Below are 23,879 nucleotides of genomic sequence, written 5' to 3' on the forward strand. Positions count from 1 at the left end.
CAGCAACCCTCAGTTTGTTTTGTGAGATTAAGAGTCACTTATGGTTTATCTCCCTCCCAATCCCATCTTGCTTCATTTACTCTTCTCCTACCCCATTAACCCCCCATGTTGCATCTCCTCTCCCTCATATCAGGGAGATCATATGATAGTTGTCTTTCTCCGATTGACTTATTTCGCTAAGCATGATACCCTCTAGTTCCATCCACGTTGTCGCAAATGTCAAGATTTCATTTATTTTGATGGCTGCATAGTATTCCATTGTGTATATATACCACATCTTCTTTATCCATTCGTCTGTTGATGGACATCTAGGTTCTTTCCATAGTTTGGCTATTGTAGACATTGCTGCTATAAACATTCGGGTGCACGTGCCCCTTCGGATCACTATGTTTGTATCTTTAGGGTAAATACCCAGCAGTGCAATTACTGGGTCATAGGGTAGTTCTATTTTCAACATTTTGAGGAACCTCCATGCTGTTTTCCAGAGTGGTTGCACCAGCTTGCATTTTTTTTACGATTTTTTACTTACATTTGAGAGAGAGAGAACATGAGCAGAGAGGAACAGAGGGTGAGGGAGAAGCAGACTCTTCACTGAGCAGGGAGCCCAATGTGGGGCTCGATCCCAGGACTCTGGGATCATGGCCTAAGCTGAAGGCAGAGGCTTAACCAACTGAGCCACCCGGGTCCCTTAAGTTTGCTTTTCTAATTGATGCTTGACCTAGTGGTATTCTTTTGGCTTATAGTGGTATTCTTTTGGCTTACATATACATGTCATCTCTTTCCTCCTATGGCCAATGACAAATAGAAGAAAGAGTTACTTAAGTCCATGGATGTTTACCTAACGGAAGAAATAAAGGTGAATGTATTTTGTTATCTGGATGGCCGTATTACTGAGTAAAAAGGAGAGAATGGATGTTGTTACAGAATTGGAAGTTGCCACCATAATGTGTCTCCTCAGATTTCTGCCCTCTGCTTAAAATATTCTACAAGCATTTAAAAAAAATCATACATTGTTAACTATAAGCAAGATAAAATAAGTAAAATAAGAATTGTATGAAAGGCTATTGATTAAAGGGAGGAAAACTTAACTATGACAAATGGTTATTGTTTGAGGAACAGATAGGACATTCAGGAATAGAAGCTTGACTGGGTGTTAGACCTGGGACTGTAGATAAAGGATGAAATTCAAGACTAAAAGACATATAAGAATCTCTGATAAATAGGCCTTTTTCAAACTACACCCACTTCTGTCCACCCAAAGTATCTGGGATGCCTCTGTACCACAGAATGTGTTCTAGGATAATGAAGTAGGGGAAAAGGTATAAATTCTTCACAAGTCTTACTGCCCGAGGATGGGTAATTCTCTTTATCAGATATTTCTGGTCCTGTTAGTGAAGGTCTTTGATTTTTGTTTTTGCCTTCTCCTTGTTTCAGGGTGCTTTTCCAGAAATCATGATCAGTTCTTGGCAATTCATCAGAAGAAGAGTGGGAAGCCAGCATTCATTTATCACCATTCACAAGACATTGAGAAGAGCCTGGATATAGCTCCACAAAAGATATATAAGCATAGCTACCATTCCTCTTCCAAAGCACAAATAAACAAACAGCATCAAATTGTTAATTCAGCTTTTCCTCGACCTGCATATGACCCATCTCTCAATCTGCTGGCCGTGGCTGGTCAAGATCTTGAAGTGGAAAACCTTCCAATCCCTGAAGCAAATGTAATTGTGGTGGTAAGTACTGTGTTATGCTGATACTGATACTTTCCTCTGTGGTTACTGCTTGAAAACAAACAAACAAACAAACAAACCTGATGATGAATCTTTATCATTGGATCTCAATGATTATTTATCCCAGCGCTTCTCATCCCTTGATATTTCTTTTCTGTTACTTGATTATTATCTGTTGGCTTCCTCTTGAATGTAAGCCCGTGAAATAAGAAACCTTGTCTGTGTGCTCTGGGCAGAGTGCAATGCATGGCACATATGGGTACTTAATAAATATTTGAATAAAAAAATGGCTTCAGGACTTGGCCTTGCTGTTATAGTAGATAATATTCTGCACTGAGCCTCTGTCTTCTGTGATAATCTGTTCTAAGCAGACAGGGCTTAGGCTCAGTTTATATAAATAAGTCGTACTTACCGAAGATCTCTGGACATTTGTCTCAAATTGTAACAAGTGAAGAGACCATGAAAGGAAGGGGTGTAGGGGAGACGTAGTTTTCTGTCATTGGAATAAATAAGGTGGTTTAGGAGTAATTGATGGATAATATTCCTAATATCATTGAGCAGGCATCACCCTTTACTAATCAAGATGATACAGTGGTTGCATTGCTTGTATTCTTTGAGCATGTAACCCAGGCCGGAGATTCCCAGTTTATGGAGGTATCACAGTTAAAATACAGGCTGAGGTTGACGGCCTGTTTAGACTACAGTCCCTCGTAAGTTTTAAGTCACAACAGGAGGATACATATCAAAACACAAGTCAGTAGCTAAATGGTAGTTGTTGCATTTCTGTCCCCAAATATAATCAAATATGTAGACTTTTTAGGCCAAGATCATTCGGGTAAACCATGTTTACATTTTGACAATCTCTCTATGAACCAAATGTAATTAAATCTAATAAACATTTTTCCCTTTCTTCTATTTTTTATCTACTATATATAGGACACTTTACTTGGTATTGACAATCCAAGGTCTATTCATTGACGTTTACAACTAGGATATACTGAGTATTTATTATGATCCGGTTGTCATTTGGGGGATCCAGAAACAGAGACAAATGAAATGAAATCTCTGGCTTTGCTTGGGAAATGTCTGAGAGAAAATGTCAGTAATTCAATAAAAAATCAAAAATTGAGAACACAAGATGAGCTCTTGTTACAAGTTATGTGGGTCACTTGGCCTCCTGAAATACTTGAACAAATTTTGTGCATTTACATGAGTAACAGATGTTCTGAAGGTGAAAGCCATGTACTCCGTCTGTTTGCTGAAGATAAATGACGTTAATGATGTGGCTGTATCTGGATGTGCCTGTGTTAATGCTAGGGCTCGTGGAAGATATTTCCTCTGGTGACCATCATATTCCTATAGTTGTCAACTCTTAAAGTCACTGTGAATTACTGTTGAAGAGGTTTGTTCTGTCTTGTGAGGTCATGTACTGTCTCGTTAATTTAATATTATGGAGGATAAAAGGCATCAGTGAAGAATTCTGGCAGGTCCTTTCACTTTTAGCTTATTTGTGGTTTGGAAACTCAGGAAGAAGCTGTGCTTTTTCTTATGGGTGATGATTACATGAAGGCAATAAATAGGTGATTTTGCTGAGTTAGGCTTCCCTATCCTCTCTTGATCTAGTCTCTAACCATAGAGAGAAACATTAACACTGGCAACTGTTGCAAAGTACCATAGCTAGTGTTAATGTTTCCTGTAATCTGTTGACATTACTCATGCATGTGTGATTTAATAGGAAAACCAGGAAAGTAAAGTTATTTTTAAATAAGTCAGTAATGTTCTGCTGACTCAAAAAGCAGACGGTCAACATTCAATCAAGTATCACCTGGTTGGAAGATTCATTCTATCCAGAAAAGAGGTTTAGAAGTGAAGTATAATGAAAGGGAGTTAACTCTGGTGACAACGTGACTTTGATAGAGTAATTGATGACTGTGTAGCTAAGGTGTTGATGTGTTCATATATATGAACACACACACGCACATACACACGTACACACACAGACTGTATTACTTGAGGAATATTGCAGGGGAACCAAAGAATTATTTTATGGCTCAATTTATACCAAAATGAGTAGTGTTTATGGCTATTAGTTTCCTGAATTAGGGAAATTACCAGGATTTATTTTTTTTCAGCCAGAGTAAAAACACCATTGCCAACTTCCACTCTATGTCTGTATCTATATTATATCTGTATATCTATATCTCCCTCTATATATGTAACTTCTAAGGTTTCCATTGAGAAGAAGAGACGACTTTTTTCCTCTTCCTATATTTTTTCCCTCCCTCTTGTTTCTGACATCATTCAGACAATGAATGATAGAATGAGAAATTTAACAGGGACGTGAGAGATGTATGTGTCACTCCTCCTTTCCTGATACCCAGTTGTCTCCACAAAGCATTTCGTTAGAGCATTTGTCCATAAACGAATTTTTTCCCTTTTTCTCCTTTCTTTTATGATCAGGGAAATCTGCAGTTCATTTATTCCAAGGAGAGAACAGCATAATTAGAATGTTTATCCCAAAGAATGCTAATTACATTTCAGAAGCTCAATTAAGAAGCTGTTATTCAGATTTTTGTGCAAATGCAATATAGGGGAATACGAATGTCCTCAAGGTCAGTGCTGTGGTAGGAGTAAAAAAAAAAATGGTTTTAAACAAATGTGTGCTGGAAATTCCATAGTTATACATAAGACCGCAAGACCATGACATTGGGAAGTAGAGAACCTAGAGGTGTGAATGAAAATGGTAGCGTGGAAGCAGCTGTAGGCTTTTCCAGTTCAGCAAGTTCAGCCTAGGTTGCTGAGTGAAGAATGTTCTAGCATGGGAAAAATCTAAGAAAACTGGGGCTAGGAAGGCTTTGGAATCTGAAAGTGGGATTATGGCTTACTTCATAGGATGGTCTTCATAGGAAGGAAAATAAAAGGAAGAAAAGAAGGGATAAGAGGAAGGGGAGGATGATGAGAAAGGAAAATGGAGGGGAGGAAATGGGAAGGGAGGAAGGAAGGGGGAGAAAAGAGAGGATAGAGTGGCAGGTCTTAGGACAGAGGGAAGACTTCTCTAAGCATGTAAGAAGATGATGGGGAGTTCCTGGAACCTCAGATGGTCTCTGTAAGTTTTCTAGACTCCTAAAGTGTCTTGTCTTGCTCACCATTCACCCAGACCAGCAGACATTCTGTTTTTTTGACACAAACTTTCTTTGAAAATATTTTTATCAGGCAGTTGATTTAGAAGACCTTTAAAACCAAATGCTTTGGATAACTCTGGGTTTCAGTTACATCCTGAGTTCTGTGTTATGCCTCTCTTCAGCTTGGTTCTGCTGTGGACCAGTTTTCGAGTTTCATCTTACAGGGAAAGAGATAGTTTCTAGATGTGATCTGAGGGACTTAGAAGGTCCACCCTTCTCATGCTTTGACACAGTAAATAAATTCTGTAGCATTTAGTGTGTTATGTGGATAAGTAATTGTTGGATGCCTTTTCAAAAGACATTGGTTTCTGTTTGGAAAGATTTTATTTATTTTAGAAAGAGAGAAACAGCAGACTCTGCACTGAGTGCAGTGCCCAACATAGGGCTCGATCCCATGACCCTGAGATCATGGCCTGAGGTGAAACCAAGAGTTGGTCACTCGACTGAGTCACCTAGGTGCCTCCAAAGACATATTGTTTTAATCATAATTTTATATCTGTGTAAGGAATGTCCCAAAAGGTCACTTAGCCTATGTACCTGCCATTGGAATTCTGCCATGTCAGGGAAGGTTTATTAGTTAGGAATATTTTGTGGCAAGTGACAAGAATCCAGTCCAAACTTGAGGAAATTTTGTGGTTCAAATAACAAACATTTGTGTGGTATGTGTAGCTTTAGCTATGGTTTGATCAAAGGCAAATTATTGAACAGGATCCATCTCCCAGCTCTGCTTTCCCTGGGGTGACTTCATTCTCAGACCGATTCTCTTTTCTTCATCTCAACATGGTTTCCTGAAATGCCTGGAGTTTTATCCTTGCAGGTTCATGTTTAGTGGGAAAAAATGACCCTTTCACAACCGTCAGTAATATCCTGGGCATCTCTATGACTAGTGCAATTGAAGTTAATTACTCACTTCATCCCTGAACAACTTGCATCCCGGTGATAAAATTAGGCGAATTATTTCAAACCTTAACTACGTGCGCCACCCCTAGAGCATCCATAAAAGCCCACAAGCTGTTTTTGGGAGGGGAGGTTACTTGAATAAAAATTGAGACACTGTTAACAAGCAAAGATAGAATAGATGTCAGACGCCAGTTAAATGCAAGCTAAAGCAGAGTATTTGACTTCGATTTTTATTAAGACACAGTAGCCCCTTCAGAAATAATGAGGATATGAGGACTTACAAGTTGGCCTCAGTAATGTGATTCTTACAGTGGGCCAAGGAGGCAGCAAATTTACTCCGACAGAGGAGAAAATTCAGGTGCCTGGGCTATATGTCCCACCACTCAGACTATTTTCCAGTTAGGATGGTGATTTAGTGCAGTCTATTAGATGCACATAGACGATATTATGTTTCAAAAATGTCTCAAACTTATGAAAACCACGGTTGCCCGTGTACAGTTTTTGATGCTGCTTATATGCAGGGTGGGGGCGGGGGGAAGGGGACAAGAATGCTGTGTTGAGTTATAGTGGAGGCAGGTGCATGGGCTCATTCCTGAACTTAGTGACTGGCTCATGGTGGGCAACTCACAGAAAGTGTGATTCAAACGCAGGCTTTGGGAAAATTATAAGTTATTTTGTGTGAAGGGTATTGGGGTCAAATACTAAGTACTGAGCCCCAAATGCTAAATGGATGTAAGACACAAGCCTACTATAATGAAGAATGTGACTCAGATGTCTTCCAATACAGCCTTGGGACACCTGTCCTAAGTTCCTAGAGGAAATGAATATAAAAAAGCTGAAAGAAAAAATGTACTATGGTGGTACGTTTGTTAAATAATAAAATGTGTAACTCTTTTTCTTGATTTTCAAGTAAATGTAGTTATATTTTAGAAACTTCTTTTCTGTCCTCCTTGAAAATGGTATTTTGTCTGTAGACCCTACCAACTGTCATTTTCAGATTTGTTCTCTTTATTAGTTGTTTATTGTTGCATAACATATTACCTCAACATTTAGCAGCTTGAAACAAGAACTAGTTATGATTTCACAGAGTTTCTGAAGGTCAGGAATCTGGGAGGAGATTAGCTGTGTAGTTCTTCTGCCTCAGGGGTTAGAGCAGTCAAGCTGTTAGTGGGGGCTACGTCTGCCTACTTGACTGAGCTGAGGGTTCCACTCGGAGTCTCGCATGGCTGTTGGTGGGATACTTCAGTTCCTCAACAAGTTGGCTTCCTCCAAGCATGCGAAGACTGTCATGATGACCTAGTCTCCAGATCACATGGGAGGGGACAGCAAGGGACATGATTACCAGGAGGCCGGCATCATTGGGGATTATCTTAGAGTTTGGGTACCACGATCTTCAAAGCAAAATTGGGGCATCTTTGTATTCTGCCATTGCTTGTTACATACTCTTACATATGAACTTTAGGAAGGGAAACTGTATGCTGAAACCAAAGGTAAATTTACAGAAATTTCATCATATAAGTCATGATGGAAGAAACTATGTTTATGAAGAAGCTTCAAGCATCAAAAATGCTCATGATAGGGGCACCTGGGTGGCTCAGTGGGTTAAGCCGCTGCCTTCGGCTCAGGTCATGATCTCAGGGTCCTGGGATCGAGTCCTGCATTGGGCTCTCTGCTCAGCAGGGAGCCTGCCTCCCTCTCTCTCTCTCTCTCTCTGCCTGCCTCTCCGTCTACTTGTGATCTCTCTCTGTCAAATAAATAAATAAACTCTTAAAAAAAATGGTCACGATAAGCTTGCAGTGTTCAGATAAAGAAATTAAGGCCCTATACCAATAACTCTCTCTAGGTTCTATAAGTGCTACCATCAGAATACAAATCCCAATTTGTCTGACCTCAAAACCCAAACATTTAAAATTTTACCATAAGCCCTCCTTTGCTTTGGGGAAGTATTGTACACTTTGTCAATAGACAACTTAACTTTATGGATTACACTTTATTTAAGCTAATGATAATGTTAATTTTCATCCTTTAAAAGTATACTCATTGATACCTACAAGTTAATGTTGAAGCCTGAGAATAAGAGGTATAAGACCCATGATGGCCAGTCTAGAGATTGTAATCAGAAAGGAACTACACTGTCAAATCAGATTTTGTTTTTAAGACAGTCTAGAAAAAGAAATTCTGTAACCTACTTAGAAATTTGGCTAGGTTTTTGCTCTTTTTGTAACCTAAATTAGCTTCATGTTAATCTATCAGATCTTCTATATATTATCACCTTTCTTTTTATCCCAAACATTTGCATTTTGGAAAACTTTGTGCCTAGAGTCTCCAGATATTATCATACTCCTGCAAATTGTCTTGAAGTAGAAATTTCATTCTTGAGCTTGGCATCCCGACAGTCATAATTGTCGCCATCTGTTGCTTTTCTCCATTTCTCACTACTAAAGCAGCAAGGAGGATGCTGGAACACATTCTGGAAGTGCTAGAGGTCAAGCTGAGGCGATATCTGTGTGAAGTTTTGACACTGGACCACTCAGTGCGTCTGCTTGTTTTGGATCATTTCGACTCAACATTAGAATGACTGGAGTCTTAAGAGAACTGGGTTTGATTGATCATCATACTAATTGGATATTGGATATTTAGTAATATTTTTGTTTTGACTCCAAAACTAATGTACTTTCATAGAGTTTCAGAATATTTAGATATTCTGTTAGCTGTTAGATAATAATGTCATATTGATACATGTATCTGTATAGTCTCATATATATAGATATAGATTACTTTACAGATATATGGAATCTGCATACATAAAGCTTGCAGCATTTATTTTATTTTATTTTATTTTATTTATTTTATTTTAGAGAAAGCATGAGACAGAGCTAGATCTTGAGCTGGGGGACAGGGGGAGGGAGAAGCAGACTCTCCGCTGAACAGGGAGCCCAATGCAGGAGTTGACCCCAGGATCCTGGGATCATGACCTGAGCCAAAGGCAGAGGCCTAAACATATTAATTAATTAATTAATTAATATAAATAAAATTTTGGACATCTTTAAAAAGCATCATTTTTAACAACTGCTAAAAATTCCATTGTATAATAATTTTACCATTTTATGTATTGATTTACATTCCAAACACACTCAGTGGTTTAAACCAGCTAATTCTGAGGAGAAATAAATGTTGCCTGTGACTAACAAATGTAGTATTCTTTTCATTGCAACTGCCTGATTAATATTATTGAGAAATTTAGAGAGCTAAGGGAAACTATTCCTTTTATGAAATCCATATGTAGTTATAATATGGGCTCTATTTTTTCTTTTCCCTTGGCCAAATTATTTATGTTCCATCAACCTTTAATCTAAAGCAAGGGAAGTATTTCAGGCAGCCAAAGAAGTTAGTAGGACAAAAAAGAGGATGTTCTGTTAAGAACACACAAAATGTTGTATTTCAGGATTTTTCATTGAGGAAGTTAGAAAGTGCTGTATGACTTCATGTGGGCACCTAAAAACTCGTTGTAATCTAAAATTTCCCCAATATGGAAAAAAAAATGGTGTCTGCAGATGAACAAAGAGGGTATCTTTCCTTTGGAGCTAATTTTTTCTTGTCAGATCTCTCTCTAAAAATGGTGCTGTGGGTTTTCTGGTTGTTAAGAACTGTTCTCTTGTACCATCTATGAGTTTCTTTGTCCCTTTTTCTTTCTTTTCCTTCTTTCTTTCTCTATTTCTTTCTAATTATAAATCCTATGAAGCATGCTTAGGGTTTCTGTTTGTTTGTTTTGTTGTGATTATAAAATGTTCCACTTTAAAATTTAACTGCTAGTGGATAATTATGTTGGGCTTTCTGGGCTTCTGACCCTGCCTGGGCATGATGGGTTTGGTGCACTTTAGCAAATGCCTTAGTTCCCTCAGCTTGATCGCTATAGCTCCGATGGCAGAAACAATTTGTTCCTTTGTCTTGTTTTAGGAAAACACAGGAGCTTAAAGTCTTTGGAAGGTTCTCTCCCAGGCAAAATTGCAAAGCTTCCTCACTGGCACCTTTTACCTTTAGTAACTGAGTATAGCATAGCTGCAGTTTCATACCAGGAGTGACCACAGGGCCACCCCTGCCCTGTCATCCTTTCTCTTCCAAACTGCATGTTTCCATGAGCCAAGCCTGTTCTAGCAAACCCCACTCCTCACACCAAATGTAAAGGGAAAATACCTCCTGTGTCTCTCTCTTCTGCTCTTTACTCTCCATACTTCGTTTATGACATGTCTGGCCATCGGATGTGAACATGGGGCATGTTTCCCACACCAAGTACTCCTGGGCCACCAACTGCGGAGGGAGGGGGGCGGTGTCCTACAATTTCACTCAGTTCTGACACTATCTACTTGGAGATCAGATCTGTTGACTTACTAGATTGCCAGGGAATTCTTTTTTTTTTTTTTTTAAGATTTTATTTATTTATTTGACAGGCAGAGATCACAAGTAAGCAGAGATGCAGGCAGAGAGAGAGGAGGAAGCAGGCTCCCTGCTGAGCAGAGAGCCTGATGCGGGGCTCCATCCCAGGTCCTCGGATCATGACCTGAGCCGAAGGCGGAGGCTTTAACCCACTGAGCCACCCAGGCGCCCTTGCCAGGGAATTCTAAAACCTATTACGAGTCAGGCATAGGGAAGTGGAAGAGAGGCATCGGACAAATAGGAAGGACATGGGACAGAGGGAATGGGTGCAGAGCTTCCCCGTCTTCTCTCTTCTGTCAGCACCACCCTGTGTTCACAACCCAGAAGCTCTCCAAACTCCATTCTTTGTGTTTTTATGGAGGCTTCCTTATGTAGACATGATGGATTAAATCATTGGTCTTTGGCTTTTCTTCACCCTCCAGCTCCCCTCCTCTTCCCAGAGGATGAGGGGTAGAACTGAAGGCTCTGATCACTTGGTTGGTTCCCTTGGCCCCCTGACTGCCCTCCTTTGGGGTGTTTCCAAAAGTCACCTTATTAACATAAAACCAATGGAAAGGGCTTGTTATGAATAATGAAGGAGACCTAGTTCAACTTTATGGCTCTGGAAACGAAATAATATGACTAAAGATGTCCCTATTGCTGTTGGATAGGAAACTATAAGAGTTTTAGGAGCTTTGTGCCAGGAACTGTGGATGAAGACAGAACAAAAAAAATTTTTTTAATTATAAATCACAATATCACATCACCGTAGCCACGTATCATTGTCTTTTTATAATGAGGTTGGTCATAATCTTGTGCTTTAAATCTTTTCCAAATTTTGTTTTTAAGGTATGAAAGTATAATCCAGACATTATTCTTGTACTAAATTATTTCTTTCATTACCTGTGTGCCATATTTGGGTCATTTGAGTTCAGAAAAATAAGTCAAGAGGACACCATCTATTTCACATTTGTCAATTTAGCCTACATTTTCACATGATTTCGTCTTTTTACTTAAACAGTAAGTTAGCAACAGATAAGTTCAAAGAAGAAAGAAGAAGAAGAACCATTTTTGCGGGGTAGGCCACCTATTCACAGACAGTCGCTAAGATTGCAGGAGGAGATGTGTTTGTGAGATTTGTTTGCTGCCCTCCCTGGAAATGACAGCCACCTGACGTGAATTCCAAGAAATCCTGAAAGATTTAGAGAGTGCTGAGAATATGCAACCAACAATCAGGGCTAAGAATCTGTCTTATTCTGCATTTCCTGAATTGCATTTATTAATATCATCCAATCAATTATTCTGAATGTCTTGGGGTTTTACATGTGTTTGTGTGTCTGTAGTTCAAAAAACCCCTTAATTATCTCATGTTCCTAGTCTGAACCTATGAAGCTGCTTTGTTTAAGAATTTGATCATTTTTCCTGCCTAAAAACATGGCAACTGGAATTAGTATTTAACCAGAACAAGCTCCTGTTGGTTCTTTGTGCTTTAAGCACATGTTGCTCTCTCTCTCTCTTTTTTAGAACTGGTCTGTTTTTTAAATAGGACATATTGGGCAGCAAATAGCAAAATCTATGTTGAACAGGCCATCAGGCAAATTCTTTGAATGTAGGCTTTTTAAAAATCAGCAATTTTTTTTTAATGGACAAATGAATAAAAAAGAAAATCTCATGTGTGACAAGTGATGGTGACAACTATATTCTTAAGCATAATTTTTTTGAAATTATAAGATCAAGTGAATAAAATCAAGTCTACACCAGGCTGGATTATGAGAAATAGCCAAGTTATAGGACTTGGTGTGTTTTGGTATAAGTCATAGAGACTAGGGAAAAATATGTGATTAATATCTGTAAGGAGCTAAGAGTAGGAACAACTGGATTTTCAGATGTGCAGATTTGTTGGATGGACACCTCGGTACTCCTTGCTCCTTGCAACTTTCATTTGTTCAAAAATATTATTGAATACCTTCTATGTTTTAGACAGTAAAGCAGACTTGGGATAGAAAATTAAAAGATAAGATCACTGCAGCTCTGTAGTTCACATGCTAATAGGAGAAAGATAATAAAATAAGTAAACAACTGAACATGATAATTTCAGGTGATGCTAAGTGCAATGACGAAAACAGAGTTCAGGTGGCAGAGAGAGCGTGGTGGGAATGAGACAGTGTTGGATCTTGAGGGATTCTGTTGGATATTCAAGGGTACTTAAGGATTGGGTCAAGGTATGGCTCCTAAATGGAAGTCATGTAGTGGAAGAATAGCTTTGGAGTTGGCAGAACTGTGGTTGGAATCTCAAATCTGGCACTTACAAATTGTGTTTTTTGCCCAGGGACTTGCTTACTATCTCTGTATTTCAGTTTCCTCAATTATAAAAAAGCAATACTAATAAAACTCATCTTGTGGAATTTTTGTGGGAACTGGTTGAGATAAAGGATTCAAAGCACTTAGCATCAGGCCTGACACATAGTCAGATCCTTATAAAAATCAGCTGCTATTATTAGCGTTATATGGAACAACGGAAAATATAACTTCTGAGTCTTAGTACCAAGAATACTTGTATTTCTCCTGAGCCACTCGTTGGCTTATAATTATATCTTTTAAATACTGTGAATCATGTTTCCTTCTTTCTCTTCCTGCCGAGAGCCAAATTTGTGCTCCACCTCTAGCAAATATAGAGAACTTTATGGAGTGCCTTATTTATTTTGTGAACTAACTTCATTTTTGGCTGGATGTTTGCTTTCTTCAGTCATTTTCCTTCTAATTCAATTTCCTCATTTCCTTACTTTTTATTCAGTTTTATTTTGTATTATAGGTGTTTTCATAAGCTGCTATAAATTCTGTCTGTAATGCATCTGCCTAAGTAGTCACTATGACAAAATAGCCATCAGTATTGGACAGGTTGAGTCTGAATGTCATACAGCAGGAAATCCGTTGAAGGTAGAATGTGTTTACCCGTGAGGTTTAAGAAAACAAGAAAATATAGTTCATATGAAAGGAAAACAAGGTGTACAATGGTCTGTTGACTCTCTGCTCTGCAGGCCAATCCCAGTGTAAAGGACCAATGTTCATTCTTTTCCTGAGCAGATTAAGAGAGTGGGAACAGATGGTTTTAGAAGGAGACCTCCTGGGTTCATATGTCTGTTTGGCCATTGACTACCATTGAGATCTTGGGCGAGTCAGTAATGTTTCTGAGTCTTTGTTTTTTCATGTTAATGGTGATTGTCATACCTGACTGGGCTACTTCCTTTGATTCTTTCTAGAACAATGGATTTGTTCCGGAAAGCATGACACATGGTCATAATGTCAGCTGTCACAGTAGTGGTGGTGGCGATGATGATGTGATGATACTCAGCAGAATTGTCTATTTTAATCTCTGATCCTGGGATAGAATCTCCGCATTGTAACAGCCTCCTGCCCTGTTGTAGAAATCTAGGAGGTACCCTTCGCACAGTTTAAGCCAGCAGCGTCCTGTGAAGCTGCACATCATGAGGCTTGCACAGCACCGTATGGTTGCCCTGACTAGAACCTCGCTTATATGCTAATTACCTTATATATAATTACCTGGGTTCTTGACATCTTCCCTTCCTGAGTACCTACTTTGTTCTACCAACTAGCACTTCAGGTCTTCTGAGCGTGGAGATCTGCCTTATGACTTGTTTTGTCTTTGAACTCGGATCTCGCAGCCAGCCCTCAGCTCTAACTCTACCTCTGACCATCTTTTCCACAGCCAGAATGCGCTAACACCGGCTCTGTGGTCACCTCTGGTCACGGGCTCCCAGATGTATCTCTTTGTTTTCTTTTCTTTTTTTTTTTTTAAGATTTTATTTATTTATTTGATAGAGAGAGATCACAAGTAGGCAGAGAGGCAGGAAGAGAGAGAGGCAGAAGCAGGCTCTCCGCCAAGCAGAGAGCCCGATGCGGGGCTCAATCCCAGGAACCCGGGATCATGACCTGAGCCGAAGGCAGAGGCTTTAACCCACTGAGCCACCCAGGCGCCCCGCATCTCTTTGTTTTCACCTAAAATTTTCCGAAGTATGGGGTGCCTGGGTGGCTCAGTCAGTGAAGCATCTGACTCTTGATTTCCACTCAGGTCATTTTCTCAGGGTCCTGGGATCGAACCCTGCGTTGATCTCCATGCTCAGCAAGGAGTCTGCTTGAGGATGTCTCTCCTTCTCCCTCTGCCCCTCCCCCTGCTCTTGTGCTTGCTTTCTCTCTCTCTCAAATAAATAAATAAATACAAAATTTTCTGAAGTAAAATAATGTGTTGATTGCCTGTAGGATCTTAACATTGGCTGTATTGTCAGGAAACTCTATTATAAAGAGTTTTTTTTAAGGTGTTATTAATCCAAATCCAGAGTAACTGATTGATAACCCAATAATTTATTAATAACCTAATAATTTATTCCCAATTTATTAGGGAAGATCAGGTAAAAAGGATTCCACACACATAAACACATACTCCAGGTAATTGAAGTTATCTTTATAATTGTGTAGGGATGTAAATCTTTCTAATTTATACTATACACTTCTCTATTTTAAATACATATATATTTTGTTGTTTTAAAACTTGGTCATGCTTACTCTACAACTGGCTTTTCTTAAAAATAGAAAGTCATAGATGTACCTCAGAGTCTTTTTAAAAATTTTTTATTTATTTATTTTATTTCTTTTCGTGTTCCAGAATTCATTATATATGCACCACACCCAGTGCTGCATGCAATGCATACCCTCCACAATACCCACCACCAGGCTCACCCAACCTCCCACTCCCCCTCCCCTCCAAAACCCTCTGTTAGTTCCTCAGAGTCCACAGTGTCTCATGGTTCATCTTCCCCTCCAATTTCCTCCAACTCCCTTCTCCTCTCCATCTCCACATGTCCTCTGTGTTATTCCTTATGCTCTACAAATAAGCGAAACCATATGATAATTGACTCTCTCTGCTTGACTTATTTCACTCAGCATAATCTCTTCCAGTCCCGTCCATGTTGCTACAAAAGTTGGGTATTCATCCTTTCTGATGGAGGCATAATACTCCATAGTGTATATGGACCACTTCTTCCTTATCCATTCGTCCGTTGAAGGGCATCTTGGTTCTTTCCACAGTTTGGCGACCGTGGCCACTGCTGCTATGAACATTGGGGTATGTATGGCCCTTCTTTTCACTACATCTGTATTTTGGGGGTAAATACCCAGTAGTGCAATTGCAGGGTCATAGGGAAGCTCTATTTTTAATTTCTTAAGGAATCTCCACACTGTTTTCCAAAGTGACTGCATCAACTTGCATTTCCACCAACAGCATAAGAGGTTCCCCTTTCTCCACATCCTCTCCAACACATGTTGTTTACTGTCTAGTTAATCTTGGCCATTCTGACTGGTGTAAGGTGGTATCTCAATGTGGTTTTGATTTGAATCTCCCTGATGGCTAGTGATGATGAACATTTTTTCATGTGTCTGTTAGCCATTTGTATGTCTTCATTGGAGAAGTGTCTGTTCATGTCTTCTGTCCATTTTTTGATGTGATTATCTGTTTTGTGTGTGTTGAGTTTGAGGAGTTCTTTGTAGATCTTGGATATCAGCCCTTTGTCTGTAGTGTCATTTGCGAATATCTTCTCCCATTCCGTGGGTTGCCTCTTTGTTTTGTTGAGTGTTTCCTTTGCTATGCAGAAGGTTTTGATCTTGATGAAGTCCCAAAAGTTCATTTTTGCTTTTGTTTCCTTTGCCTTTGGAGACATGTCTTGAAAGAAGTTGCAGTGGCCAATGTCGAAGAGGTTACTGCCTATGTTCTCCTCTAGGATTCTTATGGATTCCTGCCTCATGTTGTACCTCAGAGTGTTCAGATATAAATTTGACTTATTTCTTTTAAGTAGTTGCCTAATTTTCAAGTTTATATATATACACCATACTTTCTTAAACTACTCCTCAGATTACATCTGAGGTTGTTTGTACACTCATCAAACAAACTACATCCAGGTTGTTTGTAGTTTTCTTGCTTTATGTATGTATTTCATAGTTGCCACAATAAAGCTGCCACAATAAATATCTTGTATATATATACCCTTGGAGAAAAAGGAACATATATATGTATGTACCTATAATGTGTGTCTATATACATAAATGTATACTGTTTGTTCATTCATATATTTTACATATATGAATAAAAGATTTTAAAAACAGATTATTTTAATGATTTTAATTAATATATCACCAAATTTTTATTTTCTGAAGAGTTGTAGCAATTCACCTTCCTACCAGTAACATATAAAAGTGCCTGACTGATTCGAAGGCTGCCCAGCAGCAACAGGTGTCGTTCTTCATTTCTGCTGACCAAGGGAGTAAAAGTTGTACTTCATTATTGCTTCCATTTGCATTTCCATGATGATATAAAGGACTGAACATCCCTCATGTGTTGGTTATTTGGATTTCCTCTCATGCAGTTGCTTATTCATAACTTGCATATCAGGTTAATTATTTTTTTCTTAACAATTTGTAGAAACTCTTTGCTTATTAGGACTTAATTGCTTTGTCTGCCATTTGGGTTGCATTTATTTCTTCCCAGACTGTCATTTCTCTTTTTTCTGGTGTCTTTTGCTGTACAAATCTTTAATTGGTTTGTGTTCAGATGATTACATTTGCCTCCTTTTAAAAACAACCTTTGTGAAGGGCTTTTTTTTTTTTTCTGTTTAACAATATATCTCTTTTTTTTTTCTGTTTAACAATAGATCATGGTCATTCTTACAAAGGCAGATTTAACTTTCTCATTTGTCTTTCCCTAGTTTCTTCACATACGTGGATAAACTTACGCTTGTGTAGTTCTATGTAAGTGAGAAATCATTAATTTCATTTTTTATTGCATTCATTATTGTTTAAGTTTTTTGTGGCTTTCCCTCTCCTCCTTCCCTTTACCTGCTTCATCTTCTTCTGTTGAAGCCCCATATCCTCTGAGCACTCACACTAGAATCTAAGGTGTATCCTTTGGTTTATTCTCTTTACACTCACATAATCACACAAACATATATAAGCACATGTGTGCACACTCACATACAAATATGTGCATATATACACACATATACCTATAGTAGGATTTTTTCATTTTGTGTTCCACAAAAATAATATAATATTCTAGATACTTCCCTGCTTTTTAACCCCTTTCTTTCCCAGTGATGGAAAACTTCTAATCAATGGTCATGATGGTCGTGATTGATTCTTTCTAATGGTGCATATAGCTTCATGGTGTTGTTACACCACAATTTATTCAACCACTCCTCCATTAATACTAATTCACATTGTTTCCACCCTTGTTTTTTGTCCTGTGAATAATGATGTAAAAACATTTTGGTACATATACTGCTACATCCTAACGCTTTTATTTCTGTGGAATGGATTCCCAAAAGTAAGATTGCTATGTTGAGATAATATATAACTGGATTTGTTTCTCAACAGTAGTAGGAACTTTCATTTTTTACCAGTAAGTGCTAATGTAGCCAACCTCCGTCTCTATCAGCAACAGTGTTATCCCTCTGTTTGTGTGTGTGATGATTGGTGTAAATTTATATCTCATTATTGCTTCTAGTTTTTTTGGTTTTTTTTTTTAAAGGCTTAAAAAAAACTTACTAAGCTTCTAGTTTCTTTCAAAAGAATAACTTGACTTTTTTGAATATTCCAGATCGTTTTTCTTCCTTGATCGCATTGGGCAGTCTGTCTTTCTTTGTGAGTTTCTGACCTTCTTTCTGAGTATGTCAGTGTCACTGTCTGTGCTTGACTAAAGTGGCCTCCCAAGTGATACATCTGCCCTCCCTACTTGGTTGTCACTGTTATGTTTGAAAAGTTTGGACATGGAAACCAGAAGACTGTACTTACTCAAAACATTTAATCATCAGTCAATAGAACTTTCAGTGAAGGCCCAACGAGTACCATTTATTATTTTAGCCTGGTATGTAGGTGATTATTCAGTTCTTCAGAAAAATTTGTTTTCTAAAATGTGACTTTGTTGGGGCACCTGGGTGGCTTAGTTGGTTAAGCCACTACCCTCGGCTCAGGTCATGATCCCAGAGTCCTGGGATTGAGTCCCATATCAGGCTTCCTCTGCTCTGCTTCAGCCTCTCCCCCGCTTGTACTATCTCTCTCTCTCTGTCAAATAAATAAATAAAATCTTTTTTTTTTTTAAAGGTGACTTTGTTAATAAGGGGTAGTTAAAAGGATTCTGTCCTGTAAAATCATTGGCCATTGATGTCAGTCTATTTGGGGATATTAATAGCCTCAGAACTCACTTATCATTTAACAAGGAAAATTTCTAACCTCAGATCATCAGCTTAGAAAAGGGAGATCATTTCCATAGTGATTGACAGATTCTTTATTTTGTCACTAGCTCTCCCTACATCCTGACACTGCATCACTAACATTTACAAAGACTCTGGTCTTTAGAGTGTCTTAAATGTTGGCGTCTGGGAAAATAACTGTTCTTTTCTGACTATGTCCCTGGTATATTCTTACGGGAAGAGTATAACCTAAACAGATGACTCCAGCAGAAGACAGTGGAGATAGCCCACAGAGGGAGGGAGGACATACGATGAGTGTGGTCCTGTCCATCCAGCACTCTCTCAGAAAATCAAATCCTCATCGAAGGATCTCAAGTATTTTGGTTCTCTAGGTTCAAGCATAGTGAGAAAATCATTCAGCTCTCTTAAAGACTTCTCATCAGTGATTTAAATTCCTTGTGCTTTGATTTTAGAGTCAACAAAACTGACTTCTTCTCATGCCTGGGCCTCCATCCTGTTTAACTCCCCGAAATGGGTCTTACAAACCTTGGTTCCTATGCAGTCATTTCTCATTGTAAATAAAATCACTGCATATCCAGATTTTCCAGGCATTTTGACCGGCCTGAGTTGCTGTCTCAGGGTTCCATTATTCCTGGGCACTGATGAGAGGGAGTGAGTCTCAAAGCTCATTTCCAAATCTGGAAAGTTGGCAACCTAATCAGTTTACCACACAGTGAAGTCTGGCTTGTTGCAACTATTGATCTCAAAATTCATACGAGTGCTCGTAGAGGAAGTGGTCGGATCCACCGCCTGTCCAATTCACTCATTGTGCACATAGGCTCAGAAATATGAGGTGGCGTCCTTGAGACTGAAAGTTCATTGGGAATCAAAGCATCTTGAATCAGATACTGATCCGAATCTCAATTTTTGCGTGAAAAATTAGGATATTAACATCTGCTCCATTTCACCCACGAGGATTTTAATGATGAAGTGAATCAATGTATGTGAAAAATCCTTTGAAATATTTGTTATACATAAATGCAGGTATCATAAAATTATTTGAACATTCAGTGTTATTTTTCTTCCAGTAGGAACATCAGAAATCTCTGGATGGATTATAATAGTTACCATTTATTGAGTTATTATCTATGAACAGGCCTCTACCAAATTTATCTCATTTAGGTATCTTCTTTTCTTGTTTTTTAAGATTTTATTTATTTATTTGACATAGAGATCACAAGTAGGCAGAGAGGCAGGGGGAGAGAGAGGGGGAAGCAGGCTCCCCGCTGAGCAGGGAGCCCGATGTGGGGCTCGATCCTAGGACCCTGAGATCATGACCTGATCCAAAGGCAGAGGCTTAACCCACTGAGCCACCTAGGCACCCCACATTTAGAGATTTTCATTATCATGCCTCTACCCTGGCCCCCAAAATACTGGAATAGTTGACTTGGTAGACATCAGGATGTTTCTGCCACTGTTTCTTTGAAAGACTTTTAAGATGGGCTGTAAGTGATATGCCAGGCTCTGGAGTCAGGCTTTGAACTCTGGCCAACCCTTTGCAGTGAACTTGCCTGTCTTTATGAAGCCTATTTAACGTGTCATTATAGGATGTTCTGTAGAAATAAGAGTAACTAATTTTACAAACATGAAATAAAAGTTGTATCTGAACCTAAATTCTATTATATCCATATTTTGGATAACCTTTAAAAAATAAAATGAACTTTTAAAAAAAATTAAGTATCACTGTAATTCTGTTCATAGCCTATGAAAAATTAACATGAGTGCAGCAATAAAAACTAAGATTACTCAATTTATTTTCACTATTTTCTGTTCATGAAGACTAAGTCTGTCTTTTTAAAAGTCAAGTTCAAAAGAGCCACTCTGAGAGCCATTATTGTTACCTCTCCAGACTCTTCCAGCCTTCCCCACTGTGGAAAGGAGGCCTGATGGAAATGAGGCCAAAGTATGATAGGAGGTAACAAGAGATGCCCTCCCTGTTTGAAAATACTCTAACAGCTTGTCACGGTCTAAACTTCCATTAGCATAGAATAATTTACTCTAATAATGCTACCAAATTTCCACAATGTCTGGGATAAATAAAGTCTTTATATTCAACAACACTCAGCTCCTGAGAGATTCCCCATATAATTTTTCCAGATATTGCCAACAAAGGATTTATGTGTACAGCATGCCTTAATGCTACTGGCATGATAATGTATATTGCTGTACATGATAGGCTTGTGTGGATCTGGAGCTTGTCCTAAGGGAATGAATGAGTCTTCAGATATATAATTTTGCCCTCAAAGAGAAAGAGTGATCAAGCCTTGGAAAATCCTCTAAGAAGAGCCAAGTGAGACCAGGGGCTGGGAGAGATCTGAGCAGTCAGAGTGCAACATACAGAGATTTGGTAGAGGGATGTTCTACAGACAAATAGCTCCTCTATCCAGCCTTCTCTCAGGTTGCCTTTGCTGCTGTTGAATTTTTTGGCAATCCAATAGCCAGAGGGGCCATAAGCTCATAATCTGTGGGCTGAAGTCAGCCCACAGATGAGTCTATTGGCCCTAAGAGTGAGCAGGGAATTGAAGGGGAACGCTGTCAAGCAGGGCATCCCACCCACTCTGCACTGGCCCCACTACTGGCACATTCTTCTCCTTCACCCCTTGGGTGTCTTGCCTGGCTCCTGAGATCTTTTGAGTTTGTGGCATTGGTTTTGAATTTCAGAGTCCACTGATCCTATATATCCCTAGTGTTGGTGGTATTTTTAACTTATTTCAAAATTTGTTCATGTCCTTTGCCTGTTTTTCAAGATCTCACTTTACATGTCCTCTGCTCAGTGAATGTGCTAATACTGTGAAAACTGGTGGAAATACGGTTGTACATCTTTGTAGAATCAGAAGAGTGCTGAATGCCATAAGCCCACATTCTGAAGCTGCAATCATTGAGGCCTTCTTTAACAAGGATTAGTAACACAGTGTGTGTATTGGACATGATGGTTGTCAGGATAGCTTAAGGACAGTGGGCTTTTCCAGAAGCCTCTCACTCTTCTGACATTCTGGTGACAGAAGGTTGTACTATAAATGGAACATTTTCACAATGTTGGAAGCATCTGTTCCACCACTGTCTTTGAGCAATAGGGCATGACAATTATACTTAATGATGTTCATTGTTCCCTTGGAGCTGCTAATTTACTGAAGATATATAGAAAACTTAATCTTGTGATCATTGCAAATCTAGAGAATGTAGGGTAACAATAAAAGAATAACAGAAACAACAATTTCTACCATTTTTCAGGCTCCCACTCTTCATAAAGCACGATGGCATGGACTTTCATTCCCTTATCTTCTAACGCTATGGGATATTATTACTCTCATTTTACAGATAATGATATGGAATCTCCTGGTGGTTGTCACACAAAAAAGTACCTCATTTGATTTTAAAGACAGTATTCTTTCCACCATGTAGCTCTGCATCCCTTTTCATCTTTGGGCTTTGGGAAAGGTCTGGTCAGGACTGGAGATAATTGGCAACTGTCTTCCTGGGCTCATAGCAAGAGAATTCATACAGGGAAGGTCGAAGGTCTTCTTACAGATAGTAGTTTCCCTTGGCTCCAGAGAGCTCTGAAGTTCATGGCCTGGGTCTGGTGATAGTTTCCACTGTAATGCTCCCATGGTCTGCTCTAAATCATTGCAACCAGAAGAGGTTGCTTGGCTTTTTGGAAAGTTCTGTGTTGCTGTATTAGTTTCCTATGGCTATTGGAACAAATTTCCATAAGTATAATGGCTTAACACAACACATTTATTATCACATAATTTTGGGGGTCGGAAGTCCAAAATCTCACTGGGCTGAAGTCACGGTGTCCACATGGCTAGTTTCTCCTAGAGGGCTATTAGGGAGAAATTTGTTCCTTGCCTTTATCTAGCTTCAAGAGGCCACCTGTGTTCCTTGGTTGCTGGCCCCCTTCTAGCAATGGCATCCTTTTGACCTGTCTCTCTCTTTGACTCTCCCCTTGTAAGAGCTCTTGCGGTTACATTGAGCCCAACTCGAAAATCTGGGATAATTTTCTATCTCAAGATAGGCAGTCACATCTGTAAAGTACCTATGTAAAGAAGCATTCATAGGATTAAGATATTGATGTCTTTGGGTGCGTGTTGTTCAACCCACCACAGTCACTGACTGACCCTGGTGATTTCTCCACTGGTAATGACGTGACCTTGGATAGCCCAGCATCTCCTGGGACACTGAATTCAGAGGTTCCCTCATGTGTATCTCTTTAAGGCAAGAGTATAACTGGCCAGGCCAACTTATGCACTTGCTATCAGATGGGGCTTGTGCTTTGGTGGACCCCAAGCTGGATGCAGCCCCAAGATACACTTTGAATAGTCCTCAGTGCATTTTCTTAAGTCAGGAATTTTACACACAAAAGATGTGCATATGAGGTATGCTTTAAGAATTGGGAGATCTAGGGGCACCTGGGTGGCTCAGTCCATAAGCACCTGCCTTCAGCTCAGGTCATGGTTGCAGGGTCCTGGGATTAAGCCCCACGTTGGGCTCCTGGCTCAGCAGGGAGACTGCTTCTCCCTCTCTCTCTCTGCTCCTCTCCCTGCTCACTCTGTCTCTCTATCTCAAATAGATAAATAAAAAATCTTAAAAAAAAAAAAAAAAGAATTGGGAGCTCTAGTATCACAGTGCCATGTTTCCAAATGGCTACATAATTGCTCCTGCCTTCAGACAGAATATGTGCTCTCCCATTCACCTTCATCTTTGTCGCCATCTGATGATTATGACACCTGGCCTAGTTCACTCGTTTATTTTAACTGCTTGGACTCTGTGTAGTTTAAGTATCTGAATTTATAATAGTGATTCTAAAAACACAGCATTAATATGCATATTAGAGGATATTTGTTCAGATAATTTGGGCAGGGACAGTAACTTTCTCTATACATGTAGAAAACTTTGTGTGACTCCCTAAATATCTAGGCAAAACACTCTGGATGCTGTGTCCCAGGAGATGCTGAGACAGTCCTTCCATTTCACTGCAGGCAAAATTTTCTGCCTGTCATTTGGAAAATAAGCATCCTTTCCCACTTTCTAGGACTGTTTCATAAGTATATCAGTTCCTTAAAATTTAGAATTTACTTTATTCTACTTTTTAAAAAATGTTTATAGAGGGGAGGAGCAGAGAGAGAGAATCCCAAGCAGGCTCCATGCCCAGTGCATTAGCTCATTACAGGGCTTGGTCTCACAATCCCGAGACCATGACCTAAGCCAAAATCAGGAGTCAGATGCTTAACTGACTGAGCCACCCAGGTCCCTAGAATCTACTTTATTCTAAATAAAGACCTTCATCTTCTTTATGACCACGGTCTCGAGTGGCTGGCATACAATGGGTGATTAATCAA

General features: G+C 39.2%; 1 protein-coding gene across 1 annotated transcript in view; it reads left to right on the forward strand.

Moving 5' to 3' along the window:
• PTPRR (protein tyrosine phosphatase receptor type R) overlaps positions 1–23,879 on the forward strand; it is a 235,446-nt gene that overhangs the window by 22,831 nt on the left and 188,736 nt on the right. The window contains exon 2 of the mRNA XM_032854799.1: positions 1,435–1,733. Within this exon, the coding sequence (XP_032710690.1) occupies positions 1,435–1,733 (299 nt within the window). The remainder of the gene's footprint in view (positions 1–1,434; positions 1,734–23,879) is intronic.

This window comes from Lontra canadensis, unplaced genomic scaffold (assembly GCF_010015895.1).
Source record: "Lontra canadensis isolate GAN:19392208 unplaced genomic scaffold, GSC_riverotter_1.0 scaffold9, whole genome shotgun sequence".
NCBI lineage: Eukaryota > Metazoa > Chordata > Mammalia > Carnivora > Mustelidae > Lontra > Lontra canadensis.